This window comes from Poeciliopsis prolifica, unplaced genomic scaffold (assembly GCF_027474105.1).
Source record: "Poeciliopsis prolifica strain line A6 unplaced genomic scaffold, Auburn_PproV2 SCAFFOLD011, whole genome shotgun sequence".
NCBI lineage: Eukaryota > Metazoa > Chordata > Actinopteri > Cyprinodontiformes > Poeciliidae > Poeciliopsis > Poeciliopsis prolifica.
This window is the reverse complement of record NW_026562386.1, coordinates 8042133-8065421: the sequence shown is the minus strand read 5'-3', so window position 1 is coordinate 8065421 and position 23289 is coordinate 8042133. Positions and strand designations below refer to the sequence as shown.

At 37.6% G+C, this 23289-nt stretch overlaps 1 protein-coding gene across 1 annotated transcript in view; it reads right to left on the bottom strand.

The window, feature by feature from the left end:
* LOC129364100 (insulin-like growth factor 1 receptor) overlaps window positions 1-23057 on the bottom strand; it is a 45072-nt gene extending 22015 nt beyond the window's left edge. The window contains exons 1-2 of the mRNA XM_055036532.1: window positions 22091-23057; window positions 13838-14404 (exon numbers count right to left, since the gene is read on the bottom strand). Coding sequence (XP_054892507.1) covers window positions 13838-14404; window positions 22091-22181 — 658 coding nt within the window. The 5' untranslated portion in view covers window positions 22182-23057. The remainder of the gene's footprint in view (window positions 1-13837; window positions 14405-22090) is intronic.
* Window positions 23058-23289: the final 232 nt, after the last annotated feature.

Genomic DNA, 23289 nt, shown 5'->3' with positions numbered 1-23289 from the left:
GGCCACACAGAGCAAAAAGTACAACAGGTTCGATCGATTAGTGTCCAGCCACACAGCAGGAGCAACAGACCACACATGAACCGATTCCAATCACCAACATCCCGATTCCAGAAGAAAATCCAGTAAAACACCCAACATACCATACATAGATTTAGAATAAACAAACACGGATGACGACGTAGAAGGAGTAGTGATAGTTTGATGTATCACTTGCTCCATCTCTTTGCCAAGATGTAGCAAAAAGAAAAGGCTTTGGATAAAAGACGGCGGAAGCAGCTGCTCTATTGTTGCACTAAGATTTGGAGGTGAATTATGAGGAGGAAGGCTTTAGTAGGAACACCGGTTCACAAACCCCTTCCCCCCTAGGCCATATTAGAACACAATTTCTGACAATTTGGCCCTGTACTATTCTTGACTAGATCTCAGAAGTCAAATCTCAAAACAGAAGATGTGAGTGGGTCTTTAAGCTTTCTTAGTTTATGTCTTTGCATCAGTAATAATTTACACTAAGTTTCAGAGTCTTTATATCAAGCACTACATGCATTATACACTATTGTCTATAATGCATGACTTTAAACCTTGGCCAGGGATATTCAGTCTTTTATGCGAGAATAAGTAATACTAAAAATGTTGCTTCATTCTTTAAACTCAAGAAAACTTTTTTCAGATTATTAACAATTGTACAATATTGTATATTTTTGAAAATGTTTAAGTTTTGGTCCTATAATTATCAAAAATAAAAATCTGTTGGTTTACTGAGGATTTACTCTTGCATTACTTTTTACGTATTTTTCATTCACAACTTTGTCTACCATCAGGATACCTCTGCTTGTAGACAGCTGTAAGTAAGAAAATATTGAACTTTAAAACAATAAAGATATCCAATTATTAACAAAAACAAATAGAGACTAGTGAATTATAGCATAACAAGCTAAAAGTAACTGAGGTCTCCAGAATCTACAACAGCTTTTTCTCAACTTTTTATACTTTACTGCCATCCTAGTGTCCCTCAGTTCTCAGGCTGTATTGGGAAATAAAGTGCTCCAGTACAGAAAAGAAACTTGATAATATACTGAAAAGTCAACTGTGTTCATTGCCTTATACAAAGCACGATCTGTTTGGCCAGACTGCGAGTCTGTGGAGTGTTGCTCACAGACTCAGTCATTCAAGAAAAAGTCTACCAAAAGTGTGTTTGTTTGTGTGAGTGGTGTCTGCAGGCCAATTCAAATGAGCACATGGGTCATTAGCAACATAACACGACTGACCTCAACTGTCCTGTTTACGACGCATACCTACAGGTAACGGACATAGCAACAAACTGGCCATTTCATCAGCGAAAATGTAAGACACAAACCACTATCCAGACAAGTCTGACAAACAGACTCCACACAAAGTGCTTTCAGCAATACAGACAGCAGAAAATAAGCAGGCATCAATCAGGAAAGTGTTTGGATCTCCAACATCCGTGAACAATCTAAATTGCTATATTTCTTAACATAAACAGACATTGTGCCAAAATTACGAAGCGCTTCCCAGAATCATTTTTGGTAATGTGATCTCACTGAGAAACTTTGGCAATGTTTCCAAGGCAGTTTGCTAATTACTTAATCAACATTTTCTTTAGTTTCTGAAAAATTGCACAGTATTTGGATGGTTGCAAGTAAAAGAATTATCTGCTGTATAATGTTGTTCTTATTCATACAAATGACTTCTCAAGTGTCTTATTAGTTTAACCACAAGGAATTATTTATTTGAAGCAAGAGGCATAAAATGCAGCTATAAAAAGCTAAAATTCAACAAGGAACCCAAAAAGCAGAACTACTTCTCGATCTGTTACTGGCTGTGGGGATGTGCCTGTAGCACACTTTAGGATTCTTTTCACCAAGCTGCTTCAAACCTTGAACTAGTAGTACTACCAGCTGTTTTGATGCAGAAAAAGTGCTGCTACTGCAGCACTAGTTCTTAGCTTAAAACTCCCACAAGAGTTTTAATGAAGGGCTTCCATCGAAACTTACAGAGGGGTCTTTAAAATGTTTCCTTGAACACTACATTAAATACTCCCAATTTACCTTTGATTGTATTTGCATAATTTTAGACAAACATGATAAAAAAAAGATCAATATAAAATCTGATTAGATTTCCCATCTGTTTCTTTTGATGTCACCCATTAAAGAATTTAAGTGGGTCAACGCGCTGTACTCAGCTGCGACTGGCCGTATCTTCTGTTAAATCTATTAACTTCATTGCCAGCTTAGTTTTTTTTTAAGACACAGTTGGACACTCAGTAACAATGGACTGGTTTCATCATAACCTAAACTGTGTCCACCTTTCCTTTGGAGTACAGTTGTCAACAAACCAGTTGAAACTGCAACATCAGGGTTACATCTCTTTTACTACAACAAAATTATTTATTTAAGTTGCACACTTTGTTATTCACCCTTTAAGCTGACAATCAACAAGAATGTAATGAAATGAAGCACAACAGAAGAAAGAGCCAAAGCATAGTAGTGCAGTGGTGTAAACCAGTAGTGGTGTACTCTACGGACAAAAACCTCATTTTTTTCCCCCTGCATTTAACAAATCAGGCATACATTTAGATCAACCTTTGAGTTTCACAGAAAGGTTTGCAGCCAGCTGTGTTTTCTACTCAAACTTAGTGTGTTACAAGGCCACCTTCTAAACAGAGAAATATCAACCTTGTTGTTTTGTAATTTATATATCTTTTGTTCAAGATGTTTTGAGTAGGACCTTGCACCAGAAAGCAAACAACACAAATAATGGTGTATTTCTTCTCTAATCTAAAAGTGAAGGTTGAAAGACAGGAATAAATAAATCTATAGCTGATTTAAAAAAAAAAAAAAAACCTAAGCAACAACTAAGCAAACTTGGCTCATACATTCCCACTAGGGCTGAAACAATTCCTCGAATGCCTCGAGAACCTCGATTATTAAAATTCTTCGAGAAAAATGTACTGCCTCAAAGCTTTGTTAATTTATGTTTCATTATGTACCATTTTATTATTTATGTTACGACCTTAACATTATTTGCTTTGCGCGGAGCTCTGACTTCCGCCTCCGAGTTGTTGACGAATGCTAAGTGTTAGCGGCATAACGTCTAATTTTCAAGTTCGGCCTTGGGATTTTATCGATTGATGATAATGCCCGGGTTTTCATTGTTTTGGGGGAACCAATAGGTTCCCCCAAAACCTATTGGCATCCTTGAAATGACTGGCGCGATGCCTGGAGTATGGCAGCCTTTCTCCTCTGGGAGCAGCTGGTTCAAAGCGAATGGCGGGAAGAGCGCTGCAGGTAAATTTATACAGGTGAGTGGACTGACTGAACACGAGATGTTAATGGTTACAAGATAACCATTAACTTTCACCCCCCCCCCCCCCCCCCAGACTTATGTTTGTCTGTGCCCTGGTCCATTTTCAGGGCACAGACATCTTATGTTCGTTCGCTCTCCTGCCACTCCAGGCGACATTTCCCATATTCTCAAACCCAAAGCTCGACAGGTATGGGGCAAGGTGAGAGTTCATCTATTAAACTCACTGAAGACGAATACATAAACTAAAAGCTGGAGCATAAACATTTTTATAAGCGTATTTGTGAGTCTGCCTTTTTATGAAATTGAATAAAATTTTAGATTTTTGTATAATCTTTCTTCAGGTTAACTTAGAAAGTGAGCTATTATTGTTACAAGTTACTTTTCTAAACTACAAAAAAGTAACTGTTAGGGAAGCTCAAAAATGAAAATTTGGACTGATATTGATATCCAATAGTTACACCAGAGTTATGCCAGATTTACTAATATTTTTATTTTAGAGGTTGTTTTTTTTATCCAATTACTCAATTAATCTTAAGAATAATCGATAGATTACTCGATTACTAAAATATGCGTGTACAACAGCCCTAATCCCCACAACTTTTCTCTACTTACTGTAATTCTCTCAGGTAACCTTGACACAGTAGCCAGTATTATTCACAAAACAATGATTGTGGTATTTTTATGAGTCACCAAATCTGAACCAGGATCTGGGAAAAAAAAACAACAACAAAAAACTATTTTGTCCAAACAGAATCTTTGGTGAGTCTTGAGGAAGTTGCTGTTAAGCATCTGTTAAATGAGCTGACTCTTTAGCACATTTACAGACTAAAGGAATCTCTGGCATCTCTCTGTTGGCAGACTTGAAAAGACATGGCTAATCAAATGCTACAGTCCCCCCAGAGGTTTTAGAAGAGCCACACAATAGCAGAACGGGGTTTACCCAGAAAGCTATCACTTTAGCTGTTTCTTGATACCTGCAGCTTTGTGTTAACATAAGATGAAAACGGATATCACAACTGATCTGGCGTCAACTTGACAAAAGGAGATGAGAAAAAAAAAGTAAAAACCAATGAAACAATGCGACTGTCACTTCCTTTAGTAATGTCCAACAGTGTTTTTTTTTATAAAAAGTGATTCCAGTGCAGTCTATAAGGGTGTGCTAGATATTCTGAGACAATTTTAAAAATTGACAGCACACCACACCCACTATTGGAAAAACCATGAAATTGCTTTTATTTTCTCTCCCCATATTTGGCATGGCATTAAGTACCAAAATTTTATCCACCAACTCCAACAAGTGTACAATATATCCAAGAGGGATGCATCTTCAACAACATACATGCATTGTAAATGTGCTTAACTTCGTTTGCACTCAAGTAAAAATCAGTTTTGAACATGTCAACAAGGCAATATAAAATAAAGCATGATTAGGATCTGGAAAAAAAACAACAAAGCCAACATTTATGTATTTTTTATATAAATTAGTAAAATGCCACAAAATCATTATACTTATAAATTCAACAACTTTAGTGATGAGTTGAAGTAAATATGTGTTGATAGAGGAAAAACTGTGCATCAAAACAAAGCTGATCAAATATTCTAAAATCTGTAAAGTGCGCATCTTTGATTTCTTACTATGTTGACCACTACCACCCACACAGACCATACATCTGCATTGTCAACATTCCTTTCCCCTGCGTATTTGCTGTGAGGGAGGACAAAAGTATCCCAAGAATTTGATGAAAAAGATGAATGAGGCAAAGTATCTTAATGGCAGCCTGAAAACATGCAGGCTAGACCAGAATTCAAGGCCTGAATGTTTGGTACTTTAAACCAAGCATCTTCTGATGTTCAAACACATTTTCTAGACTAAAAAGCTATTCATTTCCAAGCCTAAACTTCTAGGCATTATTTGTGGATTTCACAAATATTTCACAGAGAAGAAATCCAATTCCCTTCGAATCCAATATAAGATTACCACGTTGACAAATTAATAAACATGTACATTTGCTTATAAGAGTAATTAATTCATAAGAGAATAGTAAGAAATGGAATTTAGATTATTTTTAGCTTGACTGGGCTGATTTGTGAAATGTTGGTTGGAAACTTGGCCTTTAGTACTGAACCAAAATGTTACGGGTCAGCAAACATAGCTAAGAACTAAGAAGTTACACCAACATGTTTCTGTGAAGAAGCAGTAACTGTGAAAGTAAAGACTAAAAGTTGATACAATATCAGCAAATTAAAAAATGAGAATGAAATGTTTGAAAGATTTCCCTGAAAGCTTATATCATGCTATAATGTTATTCCCTCATCAAAAACATACCTGGAGTGTTGATTTTATTCTTTTGTGCATATTTGAGAAATTCTTCAATTGCCATGGCAATTACTTTGGGAGCATAAAATAATGCACAAAGTGCCACCCTTTCCACACTGTTCCTTAACATTACGGGCAGCAGCAATGAGCAAACACATGGTGGAACTGCACATCTGCTGAGTTAATCACACAAACTACTTTGTGTAACGCTGATATGATCATTGTTAAAGGCTTAATTGAGAAACCTTGTTGTAATGACATGCTAAAGCTTGAGTGTCGTAAAGAAAAGGAGCTTCTTAAAGAGACAGAAGTCAAATTTCAAGGTGTTAAATTGTTAAATGAAAATTCTTTTAAGTTATGTTTGATATATACAGCATATTTACTTGATTATGCTATAGAAGTTGCAATGTGCCTGGAAAATACATAATACTGCCCTTTTAATTAAAACTGGAGTCAGTTGAAATGTTCACCACTTCTGAACTACCCTAACCACACACCACCTCTATGTTTAGAGAAATGGGAATTTATTTAAATAACACTAAAGCTTATAAGACATATTTAACTTGTTTTCCATAAAACTACTGAAATCATTGAAGCAAAATAGTGGAAAAAGCCATTATAACTGAGTGTGCCAACTGCAGAGCTTCAAATCCACAAACCAAAGACTCATCTGAATCTCTGGTCACAGCTCATCCCCATATGACGGTGTTAACAGAGGACAATTAAAGGCCACATAATTACAGTCGGCTCTTCAGCACAGCCAAACCCGTAATGTTTTCTTCCAGGAATTCCAGGGATGGGTGTGACTGTTCACCAAAAGCAGTCATGGATGGTACACAAAGCACCACCTATAATTTACAAGTGCTGGCAGTCTCAGAGCTATGGGTCAGGGGTCTGTGAGAAGTTGTGCATAATCATGCTCGTGAGGGTTGTACGTTGCTCTGTATGTCGGTTACTGATACTGATGTATAAATGCATACTATAGGAACCAAAATATTACAATAAAGGGCATAGTACCATTGTTTTCTCAAATTGACACAATTTCACTTATTGAAATGTTAATATTAGCTGAAACTTACTCCTCCAATTCCAAATAATCACAGAGTATTAGAATAATTTTAAAATTGTGCAATTTGTTTTAATTCTAAATGTATGTTGTTACTTAGGATGAGGACAAAATATCAGTTCTTCAAAACCTCAGAATTTTTATGTTTCAGCCACAACAAGGCATCAACAAGGTTTTTGAAAGTTTTAAAAAGTTACTTTAAAAACTGTTAAAAACATTTCCACAACACCAACCCAATGGTTTTAAACTCCTATGAATGGTAAATCAAATAAAATGATGTTGCAACTTGAGTTTTTTTATTATTTTAAAATCTGGTTGCATGGAGCTCCTACCTCTGTTTTTGCTGTCTGTTGCCCTCAAGAGGCTAGACAAGTCTTATCAGTTTAAACTGTCAAAGGCTGTGAATTTCTACATCATGTTTTGTTTATGTTCAATCTGTCATATTGAACATAAACAAAATATGTTTATGTTTAAAATTTATTTGAAAAAAATGAAACACATTTGGTGTCCATGGCACGAACATAGTATTGACCAACGTTGGTCTTCTTATTTATATATATATATATATATATATATATATATATATAATATTTTAAAAGTCAAATATAAACACTAAAACTCCATCTCAATTATATTTTCACAGCTTTATACTTATGTAAAACTTTAAGGTGAGGTGGGCTTTTGATAGTAAAAATAAAATTGTAAAAAAAGTAATTCATATGCTTTTTAGATGTGATCACACTGATATCCTAAAATAACGTAATTAAGTACAATATGACAATATTCAACTTTACCCCAATTTTCCAAAATGCCAATCAGATGTGTGTGAAATTCACTTTTCCAATCTTTTGCCTTGTGTGACAGCTGTTTAATCTTTCAAACCAGAGATTCAACCACAAGCCAAGACATGGCTCCATGGCTTGCACATCTACTACCAGATTATCATGTATTAATACAGACAGTAACACTGGTATTTTGTACATAAAGGTATGGTGGTAATAATAAGCAGAGATTAGTCAGACATCAGCAGGAACTGCTAGTCACTGGGATTCCTTAAACGTTTAGGACTGCAGATGTTTGTCTTCTCTGACTTATATTTTCTGATTTAAAACATCCGTAGCTTTTATCCTATGGCTTCACATCACATAAAACCCCCCAACACTGTTAATCTGTGCAAAATTCTTATGCAGTCCTCAACTATATGAGCATATTTGTAGAAGTGCCATAACACAAAATGGTTGCCTTGTGCCCATCAGAATTTCTAGCTTTTGTACTGTAATACTAACAACCCGTAATGCAAATCAATTATTAAAAACATTGTGTGACGGTGATGTGACTGGCAACATTTCCCCCGGACTTTAATTTAATGACACTTATGTTACTATAGACATTTCTAAAGTGTGTTTCAAGGTGCAAAACCATGCAGTTTATTAAAATTTCACTTGTTGACCTTTAGAATGTTGCTTCAGGCGATTTCATCCGCTTTAAGACCTCCATAGGCTATTAACTTGTTTACTTCCAGTGGTACTACGGGAATTATTTGTTGTTGTTAATATTCAAACTCAAGCATTAATGCAAATTCAGAGTGCTGGAGAAATGGGTCAATGCAATGAATCTAGAATGGGTTAAAAACTGAAATCAGACCAAAACAGGTGAAGTCTTTGGGGTTTTCAAGGAAGAGAAGGTTCTGCAGAAGTTCATAATGAAACTTAAATGAACTGAGCTGCTACCAATTGCCAGTTAACCTACCAAGTGGCGGTGCAGAAGAAGTCAAGCAAAATAATCATTATCAAATGATTGTTGGATCAACCAATATGTAATCTCTGTTTATACATCTTGGGAGTTTTTGGAGTAAAATGCATGTCGATTTTTAGAAGAAGCCATTACATACCAGACTCTGGTTCTGTACAAACGTATTAAGCAGTTTGTACTCGTTTTCTGTGTTTCTGGTACTTTGCATCAAATTTTTGTAAGTAATCACTCACAATGAGCAGGGTAGTTTGTCGTCACTGGTTTCAATTAGATCCTGTTCTGTATCTGCTTAAGGAAATGAAAATATCTCAGTTTGAATCAATTTTCACCCAAAAGAGTATATTTAAATTGCATTTTCATGCAAAGTTATAACCAAATGTGAATAATTTTGATAATCCCAGAGTTTCACTTTAACTGAATTAATTTGCAGTTGTATTGGCAATTTGTGTGTCCTGTTAATCCCTTTATATTACATACATATTTGATGCAAAGTTCAAAATTATTGACTCACTTTCTCTGTCCTTTTCCTTCCAATTTTAAAATCCATTCCTCTGCCTATGTCTTACTCAGCAGGAAAAGTGTTCTTCCCATTTGACCACTAAAAGCGTTACAAAATTCAAACATTGATATCTAAAAACAACATGTAAATTACTATGGGGTGGACAATAACATAACATACATTGTGATAGACATTATCCATATTAATAGATAATACATCTTATAGAATTTTCAATAATTTTACTCACCTCTGATGCAGTACCACACAGCATTCTGGGGGATGTAGGCAGAGGAAAGGCTTCAGCCCCTCACGTTTTCTTTGCCAGCTAAGCAACATATTTGGCATCAACTAAGATTCTATGGATACATAGCAACAACCAGTTGATTAACTAATGTAGCAGACGTTTGAGGTTTCACCACCATGCCTCTTAAAAGCTTAAAACTAAAAAATAACAATGTGGAGTGAAACTTCCGGATAAAACTGAAACTGCCACGCACCAGGTTGGTAGTATCTTAGCCGTTTAAAACAAAAAAACAACAACAATTATTCAGTAACACTGTCCAGCCCTAGTTATCAAAAACATAACATACATTGTGATAAGACATTATCCATGTAGTATAGGCTACGAATATTTACTTTTCTCTTCTATATTTGATGAAGTTCATTGAGTCATCAAGACAACAACCCAATGACTGAAAAATTTAACAGTGACGTTGCGTAAAATGAGTTAAAACATAGCAAGGGTGAGAAACAACTGTGGGAAAAAAACTGTCTTGGTTAATGGTAATCCCTTCAAGCAGGGGTTAACAGATGGCAAAAATTCCTTCCAGTAAATCCCAGACCTACTTGGTACTTTAATTATGTGCTTTCATCTCCTCAGACCATACAAACTGCAGGAAAAAAAACATCCCCCCATGCTGTTCAATGTGTGAGCATGTGTGCAGGTCTGCTCTGAGGGACAGAGGTAAAGAGAAACAACATGTTTGTTTCCCAGAACGCAAAGCCACAGCACTTCTTTAAAAGAAGCGCGTGAGTTTTGAATGAGACAACCCGATTCCCCAAAAAACAAATGAGGGAAGCAAACACAATGGAGCCCCCACCATCACAGTTGGAAAACTTTCCCACAGATGGAAACTGGCTTTGAACCTTCTTTTTTCCCCCTTTCGGTTTTATGAACAAGTTTAGGCTAAAGGCATGCTCCTTTATAGAAACACACTGAGTGCAGACTTTGCCTTCATTTACTGATCCAATGAAAAACTGAATGTGGACACGCAGTGAATGGTTGACTCATGTGTCAGCACAGCCTAAGTCTTGCAAACACTTCAACAAAAGATCTCAGATAACATTACTGAAGCTTGATCCACCCATCCATTTTCTCACACCATTGTTCCTAGTGCAGTCGGGAGGGATGCTAGTGCCCATCTCCAGCGAGAAATTTTGGGCGAGAGGCGGGTAGACCCTGGACAGGACAAACAACCATGCACGCACACACTCACACCTAAGAAGAACTGAGAGAGACCAACCCAACTCATGTTTTTGGACTGTGAGAAGAAGCCGGAGAGAACCCACGTAAGCACAAGGAGAACATGACCCGGGAATCAAACCTGGAACCTTCTTGTTGAAAGGCAACAGTGCTACCAACTGCGCCCCTGTGCAGCCCCTAAAACATGACATAGGCCGTTATCACGGTAGATGAATGAGAGTGACAACATGGCCCACTGTGGAGGGTATGCTAAACTACAATTAAAATAAAGTCACTATTAGCATTCCAAATACTTAAAAAGGCCATTTGCTGAAAGAACAGCATACTTGGAGCAGTAATTTACCCAAAACTTGGAAACAAACTACTTTGTAAATCTGTTCTAATATGTTAGAACTCTTCAAGTGGCTTAGTTTTAGCTTCACCTGTTTCTAATTCCATAAAATAATCTCCTATAATGCATCTTTTGCAATCCAATTATAAATCAGTTAATCAAAAAACAACAAAGAAAAACAAAAAAAAAACAAAAACAGATCAGTCCCACATTGTACTGATGTTAAGTCAAATAGAAAGGGCTGATCTTTGGAGATATTGATGTTAGAAGTATTTTTTTTTTAAGCTGTAGATGCATCTCTTATTAGAAATGATCGGGCATACACTGAAGAGGTGCTTTGTTATTTCATTTTAGGAAATAAAATGTTTATTTTCATTTTTTAAAAAGTAAATTAATTGTTTATTTTCATCTTTTAATGCATTTCTAATTAATAATTATAGCCGCTCCAAACAGATGATTTTGGTAACATAGAATTTCATTAATTCATCCATTATCAGTTAGAAACCAATGTAAGAGAGGTCTTCCTTCAAGGTGTCGTGTGAGTAGAGGCCACTCAGCAGCAGTTTGTGTTTCTGTGTGTACTGCTTACGTAGTCATTTTTCTGTCTAAGTCACTGGATCATACCTGCTGGGCATTAGTTGTATAAACAAACATGATAGATAAATCTCCTGCTTTGCTGTCAAAATGGGTCGTTTACTTATGTTGTCTCAACAGATGAATGAGTTTAAAGCACAAAACTACTTTTAAAACTATAGCCTCACCAACAACGCAGTCCCTGCAGGGAGAGCAGTTGCGTCGATGTTGTCTGTGATAAATTCTGTTTTATGGCAGCAACTGATAAGCTGTTCGCTTCGTCTGGCACAATTGTCTGGTGAGCCGCTTGAGCATCCTCACATGGTCATCCTCCACCTATTTCAGTTTTGTAACATGCTTAAATAGGAAAAACTAAGTATGCCATATTTTTCAAGCTGACAAAATATATAAATCATTCACCAAAAGGTCTCATCTGTTTGGGCAGGTTCTGGAAAACAGATGAGATGAATCTGACTCAGACCCTTTATGGTAAATATGGCATGATCATCGGAATTTCTGAGCTTTGGCTTGTCTGCAGTTTCAAAAAAAAAAATCATTTCACCCAGACACTGTTAATATTCCTGGCAAGAGATTGCTCATAAAATACTGAATCAGAGATCCACAGAAAGCAGTGGATGAAGGAATGATATCTTCTGTTGAAAACTCAAAACATCCACAGAGTTGTTTGGTTCAATCCAGACCATAGCTTTTAGTTTTATTTTTCTCCAGAGGCATTTAGACCACAGATTGAAACGCTCAAGTGACATAGCTGCAATTTTTCTGCAGTAGAGTGTTCCAGCGTCATTACATTGGATGCATCCGTGCGCAGCTGCTGGACAGACATTTGGACAATGTCCTTATGAGTGCAAGATTACCTATTCTGGAAGGAGTTTAACAAAACATTATTAATAAAATAACCAAGTAAAAAACTTAAGACTCTATTATTCATTGAGGAATTATTCACTGGGGTATTTGTTAGCTGAAGCCCTAGAAGATTTCCCTTCTACAAATTTTGCTGTTGGGGACAATTTTTTTTTAAAGTCACTATGGAAACTATGCTTTTGAAGCAGTCTCCAGTCCTCTTGGCATTCACATATGCAGTTGAATTGCACCAAAGTTCGAAATTCAACTGAATCGAAATGAACTCCTGAAGGAGCGCAAGCCATCGCTCATAAAAGGCTGCTTAAAAACTAACTTGAAAACTACAAGAGGCTAGTCTTCCAAGCACCTGTTGAGCTTATACCACTAAGAAGAAGGCAAAAAACGGTCCAATTCCAGAGTAAGCAAGGTGTGCCAAATAAAGTGTTGACTGTGCATGATGTAGAGGAATCAGGGTGAAATTCACAGGTGTGCAGAGTTGGACAGGTAAAATATGCAAACGTCCACAAAGAGAAAAGTCCAATCAAAAGAACTGTTTAGTTGACAAATGAATCATCACTAGTTTATACTAGTGCACATAGCCTTTCCACATTGGACAAGTAGTAAATTGCAGCCCAAATAGATGAGATTAAATAACACAGTAACTTCAACACAAAAAAAAACAAAAAAAACTCTGTAAAACTCTAATGTAAGCAAAGAAGAAGTGAAATAACCAACACAACAAATATATTCTATTTTCCCATTTATTTTTCAGCATGCCCACACTCTGTCACTCCAACAACCCACGACGCAGCCCAGGCGCATGTGGGCCTGTCAAACATTTGCATCTTTGCACCTCGATCCTTCACACATGAATGTGACTGTACAACCGTCCATGTTGCAGGCGTGTTTGATGCAGAATTGTGTTGCTGCACATACCTACGTGCCAACTCCAGGCCAGTCCTGCGACAGTTCTATGTCACAAGGCAGAAAACATTAACATGCTGAGTCTGCAGCAAGGCACAGTCACCAGGGAAACATTTCAGCCTGACACACACAGCCAGCCAAAACACATCGCCTTAAAGGCACCAGCAAAACAAGTTATCTAAAATCCCACATACATAAACACAAAAAGGAGCTTTTAAACTTAATGTACACAGGCAGAATAATTACGATCTTGAAAGCGTTTATTAAAGAAGGTGGGACTAATTGGCCCAACCCTCACTTGTCCGCTACAATTAAAGATAACTACACTGAACAAAACATTTCAGTGTGTTAGACAGCTGCTGATATTTGACACGCACACTCTGAAGCAACAAAGACCTGGGGAGAGGCTTTGCCTAAGCAAATAAGTTTCTTTAGGCTTCTTCTTTGTGTGACCTTAACTTGGGTAAACATTTGAGAGAAATTGCAGACCCCACAACCCTCATCTTTCTTTTTTTCTTTTTTTTTTTTTTGCCTCTCTCTCAGCCAAAACACAGGCATTAAAGTGACGAGCAGCAGGCCATGACTGGAAATCTGTTTATTAAGCAAAAAATTTGGCATCCACACGAATCAGGTCAAAGGCTGGACTGTCTGCACGATCCTGTTCAAATCCCAGATGACATATTATGTGTCAAGAGTCAGCTTACCTTTTTGGCAATGATGGGAATTCCAGCAGCGGTAGTTGTAATTGTTGTTGAACATGGTCTTTTTGCACATGGGATTGTTTTCCATGATGCCTGGACAAACGTCACTGCACTCTTTGGACTGCTTGTTCCCTGCGATGTAATTGTTGAACTCTGCATCCATGATGAGGGACCAGTCTATGGAGTCCAGGTAGCAGAGCTCTGGGTTCTTCTCAATGCGAATGGCCCCCCGGGTGATGTTTCTCAGGTTGTACAGGCCGATGTCCTTCAGGCTGGTCATCTCAAAGATCACCAGGGCGTAGTTGTAGAAGAGGTTACGGCCGCGTATGACAGAGAGGTTAGGGAAGAGAGTGCTCAGGCTGTCCAGGCCTGACACTCTGAACAGCAGCAGGTAGTCCGTTATCATGGTCAGCTTGGGGAAGCTGAGGGTGCGGAAGACTTCCTGGTTGAAGTTGTTGTTGCTTTTGTCACCTATGAGAAGGATCTGCAAGTAGCCCTCCACCACTGTGCAGTTCTCCAGTTGTCTGAATTCACTTATGTTGTTGCCGATGTCGATGCTGGGAGTGCAGACTGCAAGAGGGAGAAACAAAAAGGAGGTGAGCGGCCATAGGTGCATGCAGACTGCATCAGTAAACAAGCCGAGGTTCTTAAACAGTGGCAAAAAAACCCACTGAAGGTATTTGGGCAACCTTTAGAGGTACTCGCAATAAATTTTAATGTGAATTATTTGCAAGATATGAATAAAATTACTACGATAAAGTGGGCAACAATGAGTCAGAAACTGTTGTATTTACCTCTGAAGTCAGAACTTGGGAATGATACTAAACCCAATTCAGTTATGTTCCCATTCCAAGTTCGAAAACAAATTGGATTTGCCAATTGACACAAGTGGTCAGGCTAACTATTATCAGTAACAAAAGGTCATAATAATTAGTTTGTCCTTATAAACAGTGTAGAAATGTGTACCAATGGGTTTGTGGGATACTGTATTTAAGGGATTTAATAAATACAAACTGTTGAAAGTGAAAAATACATTGTATCAGCAGATATAAGGCAGCCACAATGGATTTTTAAGGTACAGATTGGTGAAAAACATCTGACTTTCCCACTTCTAGGAACCGTTCTGGTTGTCTTTCCAACCCGAAACTTGAAGATTTCCACTTCTGAGAAAAAATGACCACCCTGTGTCCTTGGATCAATATTGCAGCATCAATGGATACAATTTATTTTTTTTGTCTCAATGTTTTTACATTTTTTCTTTTTTTTTTTTTTTAAATCAGCCCCAAAAATGATCATGTCTGATGTAATATGGTTTAGAATGTTTTTCAAGATGGTGATACTTAGAAAACTTGCTATTTACCAAAATGGTAAACAGCAACTGTTTTGGTATGAAAAAACTGAAAGTACTTGCTCTCTTATTTTATTTCATTTTCAGTTTTTCTTCTTTCAATTGTATTTACTAGAAGCTTATTTAGTATACCAGCAAAAACTGCTTTTAGAAATCAAGATATTTCATTTATTGGATCACTCCTTGGTGTTAAAAGTATATAAAAAACAAAACACACACTGTATTCCAAATTATTATGCAATTTATATTTTCTTAAATATAACTTGCACATGATGGTCAGTATAATCATGAGTATTAGAGTAAAAATCAAATTTTACTGAACAAAGCTCCCCATTATTTTTTCAAAAATAAAAAAAACTCAAATGCACTGTTCCAAATTATTATGCACATCAGATTTTCAAAACATTTTATGGATTATAAATGGTCATTCTTTGAATCTGCAGCGTTAAGTGGTCACAGGTACTAAAATCAAAAGCTATTTCAATCAAAAACCTCTTAACACACCGAGTTACATGTTAACATATCACCTGCACAATTCTTGCATCCATTGAACTTGTGAGTTTGTGGATAGTTTCTACTTGAATTTCTTTGCAGGATGTCAGAATACCTTCCCAGAGCTGCTGTTTTAATATGAACTGCATTCCACCCTCAGATCTTCTGCTTGAGGAAACTCAAAATATTCTCAATAGGGTTGAGGTCAGAGGAGGATGGTGACCACACCATGAGATTCTCCCCTTTCATGCCCATAGCAGCCAATGACACAGCATGAGATGGTGCATTGTCATGCATGAGGATGACTTTGCTACAGAAGTGCACTATCAATATTTGTCATATATTCTTTATGAACCAAGAAAGAAAGTGATTAGTCAGAAAGTCCATATACTTTGCTGAGGTCATTTTCACACCTTTGGGGAATCTGAAGGGGCCGACCTGCTCTCTCTCTCTCTCCATCATTTCTCTTTACTATGGCCTTCTTAATAATGTGGAACATCCTTCTTAAATAAATTCCCCGTAATTGAGCTCACCAGACAAACTAATCAACCCAGCTCTCTGAAATGATAGTGATTCAAATAGTCCTGGCACACAATACCATCTATAAATTTAATAGCACAACAACAACAAAAAAATCTTTATAACACTTAAATCCAAATTGCGTAATAATTTGGAACACGGTGTACACAAACACTCCATTCCTGTCATTGTAAAGCTCACAAAACATGTTTATAATATTCAAATATTGACAGTGCTCTTGAGCTGTGCTGTTGTTGGCAGATGTTTGTCTTCCTGTTCTCATTCTTTAAAAGCGACTTCACATGGTGTGACAAAGTAAACACTTGAATCGGGTTGGATTCATGCTTAGTTTAACAATAAACTTTTGACTTCCCGGCTGTTGTTACTCAAGCATAAGCCTCATTAACCCTTACTGTTTTGTTTCTCAACTTGCTTTTAAGAGGCTTTCATAACATTTTATCAAAAGACACTTTTTAATGAACATGTACATGTCTGAATATCATACAGTTAAAAACATTTTTTTGCATGAAAAAGTATATAAATGTATCAGCTGGTCAAGATGTTTCCCCAGCTACATATTAAGATCAGATTTAAAAAAAAAAAAATAACAATGACAATACCCTTATGTTTAGAAGAAAAACATATCGACAGCTCAAACTGACTGCAGTGTCTTTATTTTTATTTATTCAATTTAACTGAGGATTTTAGGGGCAACTGTACCCCAGTGGTTAGATTGAGCTTCTGCCTTGTGGTATGTATTTTATATATTTTGCCCACTTTTCTTTGTAAAGTAGCTCAACAATAGTCAAACTGAAGAGAGTGCATCTGTGAACAAGAATGCTTAAGTCTAGCCACAAACTGTCAATTAGATGAAGGTCTGAACATGACTAAGCTTTAATCTAAACCATTCCATCGTTGCTCTGGTTGTGTAGATCTTTTCTCCCGCTGGTAGTTTAACATCTACCCCACAATGGGTTTCACTGTGCTTTTTAATGCATTTATTTTTTGGCTTGATCGGTAAAATAGGCAATTATAATTGTTTTCACTATGTGGTGGCTGTGATAACTTAAAAATGAAATACAAAATTACAAAATAGAAAGTTATCAGGTCCTTGGAATTTATGTAGGCAGTCATTTCCATCCAAAAATTGTTCAGCTATTCCGGCTGACATTAAAATGTTGACCAATCAACACTGCCAACAGGGTAAATCTCCAAAATTCAACACACACTGTAGTTTTTGTCCAAATGCTGCTGTCCCACAATAGAAATCTTCCCCTCTAGAAATCTTACAGTTCATGCTCGCCGATTAAATGAATTAAAAAACTTCCCTTCAACAGGAATGAAATGTCTTGGCTTTGGACCAAAGGCCACAGAACAAAAGGTACTAGTTTGACTTTTGATGTGCACAGATTGGAAATAAATGCATTATGAGTGCTTCTGAGGTTTGCTGAAGACCAACAATACTTCACATTATTGCTTTTGCTGAAAATGTGTTTACCTTGATTCCATGTCCACACCAACCTCTATTGTAAACTAACTGCTACAAAAACTAAGATCAAAACACAACACTTTGTACAGTGTGTGCTCCTGAATTATGCAAGCCTGTGTGCAGAAAAGTTTGGTGACTAAAGACTGTAATGACTGTTGATGATAGGTGAAGTGTTTACCTTTCCAGCTCTTACTCCCACCTGGAAGATGGGCTCAAAACAATACTCAGCCCGAAGCCCCAGCAGCACCCACAGCAGCATGGAAGCCATTATCGCACATCACTGTGAGGAGGCTTTGCACTTCAAAAGCTGGAGGGCATTGAGTCATGGAAAACTCACACCAAGCAGCTAACAGGTTGTCACACTACCACTTAAATGCTGGTCTGTAAAGTTATCCTGTTTGAATGTGAAACAAGGAAAGCTGGTGGATTTCCAATAAAGACATTGTGTTTTCCTCATGATCCCACCACATGAATGGGAGCTTTTATACCTTCACAGTTGTATAAGATGCAACATTTTTACCATGCCAACTTTGCAAGACAATACTGCATGAGAGAGGAGTGACTTTCCACCTGCTGTGAATGCATAAACCCAGTCCATGTGGCAAGCAGAGCATGAATGCCTGATAATCAACTGTAGTTAAAAGACTTAAATGTAAATATTTATAAATGTTCCAATATAATTGTAAAATTAGGGAAAAGAAATTATACAAGATTTTAGGTCCTAACGTACACCAGTGCAAAGTTATAGGCAGACTTTTATAAAACATAGGGAAATTTGATGTGGTTTTGGACAAGAAGAGATGGTATGTTTGTTCCCTGTCAGCCATCTGAATACCTGTTAATGCAGTCTCAACATGCAGGCCTATAAAAATGCACACTGACTGGTGATGTTACATCACCACAGCCTGGATGCTTTACCCTCGGTGGCCTCTCTGCAGATCCGGCATGTCTGTCTTTCACAGGGCACTTCTGCTAATTATGCTCGTGTCGATCCTAACCAGGAGATTCTGATCAAAATACACATGCTTACATCAGCAGAGGGAAAACACCAATGACAGGTTTAGCAGCCTATTAGCTCCCCCCCTCCCTCTGCTTCCGCACTGACAGATTTTGAACAGCTGAATACACAAGCCTATCTTTGCAACTTTGATGAGCCTCCAGATCACATATTTACTTTTGATAACCTTTCCGGAACTGGCTGTAGCACCCAGACAATCAGAGGAAATCTACTTGAAGCTCCATGAAACAAGAAATAAAAGAGGATACACCTCAGCTGCTGCCTCATCCATCGCCACTAGGCGACATCCAAACTGTTTACTCCTCATTTCCAATATATTTTGACAAGGTGCCCCAGAGGGCAAACGTATTCATAAAAAATTATTTTCCACACGAGAAAGAAATTCATCGGAATGATTTTGCAGAACTCAGTCTTGACAGAAAACCTGTTTGGTAGATCTGAAAAGCAGCGGCGCTGACCTTGGATAAACCAAACGGGAAGGGAGCCCCCTCCATTCACAACCGATACAGTAAATCAGAAAGAATGCCCAGAGTCTAGCCACACCAGTCATATTTAGCCAGCCGAACACCGGCGCTGGATTTCAACGAAAGAACCCCTCCACTGCTCCAGGGTTCATCCTGTAACCACCGGAGGCTTACAGTAAACTCTGTAACACAGTCCACAAGCTCCTCACTCTTCCCAATCAACAGAACTCAGTCTGTTTGGCTTGTGAATATTCTTTGGTTTGTTCTATTTTAAAACCAGGACCCTGATTCAACCCAGTAAACCACACCTCCCCAACATGTCATGATGAATAAGGATGAATCAGGAAGCAGTTTAAAGTTTAGCTGGAAGCATTTCAGGTGGTAATACAAAAAACAAAAGTTTAAATGGCTTAATAAGCCTCAACTTAATAAAATTTGAAGGTTTACAAGGCATCAAAAGCTGTGAGGCTTGAATTCTTGACATTTTAGTCACACAAAAGACTAGCTCTTTATTCTGCAAAAGTCTTGTTGTCACTTGTTAAAGTTATGTTAGATGAAAGCAGTAGAAATGGATCAAAAAGTATGAAATCACTGCTTTTATGTAAATAAATCTGTTTGATTGAAAGGTGCAGCTGGTGCCTCAGGAATATTTTTAACATATTTCCAAGGTCGAAATATCCTTTGGCTTGTAATACAAAGGGACATAAATGACTGTTAATGCCCCATGGATAATTTCTTGGCCGTTTGAATTTTACTTTATGCATGCATTATGGCTTGGTTGTGCAGTTTGGTGTCCTTTTTATTTGTTTATAACCTTTTTTAAGTCTTTTATAAGTTTTTAAACTAAAATATTTTTGTACCACTGACTGCCATACAAGACATATTTTTACATATTATCATTAACATTTTATGTCTGTTTTTTTTCAGTCAATTACATTTCAATCCCATCAAAGCCGCAGATTTTACCGTTTTCCATGAGGCAAAATTAGTTTTTTATGTATTATAAATCAACCATTCTGCAGAGGAAGAAAAATATCCTAAATTGAAAACTTCTGACTTTAAAAGATGATCAGAATGAGTGTTCCCACAGTTTCTTGATAAACCCAGGATTGCCCAAATCAACCAAAATGTCCAGTTTGTATACATGATATGGGGAAAAACTTTATTCAGCTCTCAAAAAAATAAAAAGGAGGGCATTTATTAATAAATCTGTTTAAAAAAAATAAAATAAAATAAAAATTAGATGCCACTGGGAAAAATGTACTGCTGCTTAACCTGCAATAATCTGAATGGCAACCTTACACAAATATGTCAAGATCCAACAAAGCAGAAAAGCTAATCAGACAATAAGTCTTGGATGTTTTTCTCTATATGTCTGAAGTCTCACCATTGACTATTTATTTTATATTTCTCTCTTCTATTTTACCCTGGATACAGACGAAAAGTTCAATCTTTACTTCTCATGTTCCATTTCCCTGTTGTTTTCCTAACGAGATAACAAACACCTATTACTTTTTTTCTGTTAATTTCAATTTACCACACTGTGACAGAGTTGACAGTGTGCTGTGCATGTGTAGCCTGGCTGACTTTCTCTGCTGCATGACTCAGAGTGATGGATGCAGAGTGCCAACATATCTGGGTTATGACTGTGGTGTGTTTGTGATTAGAGGTCAAGTGATGTGGGTTTTTCTATGGCCAAAGCCGATATTTAGAAATGAGTGCCGCTGATGGTCAATATTCCAAGACGATTATTTCTATTTGATTTGGAAGATGTGTTTTTTGATCTGGAATCAGAAATATGCAAAGCTCCCATCTTTACCAAGATGGGAGCTTTGACCTTCTACAAATGCCACTGTAGAAAATAATTATGGCATTATAATCTCTTATGGGATGTTATTCACTTTGCTTTAAATATTAAAAATGCCAGCTCATCTGCTTAATTCTTGTGCCTGTTGTGATGTCATTAGCCAAAATCAGACACTGGTAATTTTCCCCTAGATTGGCTATGATCAATGATCAACCACTAAAATGATGAAAAAAAAAAAAATTTCCCTACTATTTGTTAAATGCCTTGTACTTCCTTCATTTTCAGTTTGATTTAAGATCACTACTGTTATTAAAGATCCTCCAGCGCATTTATTTTTAGTGACTGGAGAAGAAAATGTGAACCCATCAATTAATTAATTCTTGTATGGTCCAAACCATTAAAAATTGGATGTTATTCAAGGGTCAGGGTAAAGAAGTCATTAAAATTCAGCTTTAAAACTTTTCACTATCTTGTAAATTAAATTGAGAAACCTAAACCATACCACAATTTAATCTGCCTTTGTTTTTATCTTATGTGTAAAACATTGGTACCGTTTCAAAGTCCAAAGAGTAGGGATATAATCTATATAGAAGTATAATTTAATGTAAAAAAAGAAAATTATGTCTGAATTTCAGATTTTGTGATTTTAAATTACAAAATATGGAAAACACACTTTTCCATATTAAATGTATATTTTTCCTGACGTATCTAGATTTAAAAATTGTAAGCTCAAATTCCACTTTTCCTGACTATATGGGATCCATGTTAACCAGACTGATGGCTATCTTCATCACCATGCACAACTAGAAAATTGTTTTTAATGACGTTAAAGATTAAAATCAACACCAACATTGCCTCGTTCTTTTATATCTGCACCAAAATTCATTGATCTGCAGAGGCCATATTTGCATATAAAGACTGCTTAACAATAAATGCAATGTTTACATCGCCGACAGAAATCTGCTGGATATAATTTCGACCGATTTTAAAACCAGCAACCGTAAAATCGCCGTGTTTGTGTTGTTTAATCGAGTGGCCCAGTCTTCCCACATACAATTTGTGCTGGGCATGGAAAAACATCGTGTCCCAGTGAGTGTGTTGCTGAGCAGCATTACTTACTCTCTGCGGTGGCGGGCCGAAGGCAGGAGGACAGAGCCAGCATCAGACCCCCAAACAAGGTCAAGCGGCTCCCTTCCATTTGAGACCTCATCCCCGTACACGTAAAAAATCACCAAACAATCCCGCGGGAAGATGAGTTGCGAAGATGGAGATGTGGGCAAAACCCGGCCACAGCGGTCAAACACCCTTTTTTTAAAAAAAATCTCCAACCAGCACCTTGTAGCTGTTAGCCGGCTAATGGAGCTAATAGCTACCGCCAGGACGCTAGCGAGGCTGCTCTCTCACGTTTCCTAACTGGAGTCCAGTCGTGCTCCAAAAATCACCGTTTTATCCCGCTGGCCAGACAGCGCGTATTCATAGCTCACTCTATCCCTGCCAAGCACAGCGCTGCATTGACGTGTATAATGAAAGCATGGCGGCTAAACTAGCGGCGGGGATTCCTCGGTGATCGTAATCCACATCTTCACACTCCATATCAACAGGGGGGGAAAAATCTTCAATGTCCTGCTGCTGCAGTGTCTCCGGGAAGCATGAAACGGTTCAGACGAGTCTGAAAATGGGGGTGAAACGAGGTGAAGCAGAGCATCCAGAGGCACGCTGCATTTAAGGACAGCACTGTTATCTGAAAGACGCAACGTCTCTGTGGAAATATTCACGACAAAATCTGGTTTCAGACCGAAGCCTCCTTCCTTCTCCTCCACCTCCTTCTCCTCCTCCTCAGCCGGTCATCACACGCTCACACACACCGCCTTGTTGTTGTAGACGTCGCTGATGGCAAAAGTAATGTCGGACTGCAAAGCATCCAATTCGGTCAAGATTTTTTTTTTTTGCAACTCGGTGCTTTTCGCCAATATATAGCCAAACGGGCAGCGTGGTTAGACAGATTAATGCACAGGTACACGCACGGTCTCGCTCGGTCAGTCTGCAGTCTGCTACGTTCGCTGTAAACACGGCGCCGTGCGCACAGATCGTCTCTGTCTGAAAGATGAATCACGCAGCTGTCCCAACTTAGAGAGCAAAGAGGGCGTCGTTTCTACTGCAGTTTAGCTTTAGTTACCATGGAAGCGCTGTCCAGCTTGATGCTAACTAGCCTTTTATCAAATAAATTAACTGTACCAACAAACTGACTCAAAAGAAGTCAAATTACTTAGTCACTGTCGTTAATAGAGAAGAATTTCCTCAAATCAAACTTCCTTTAG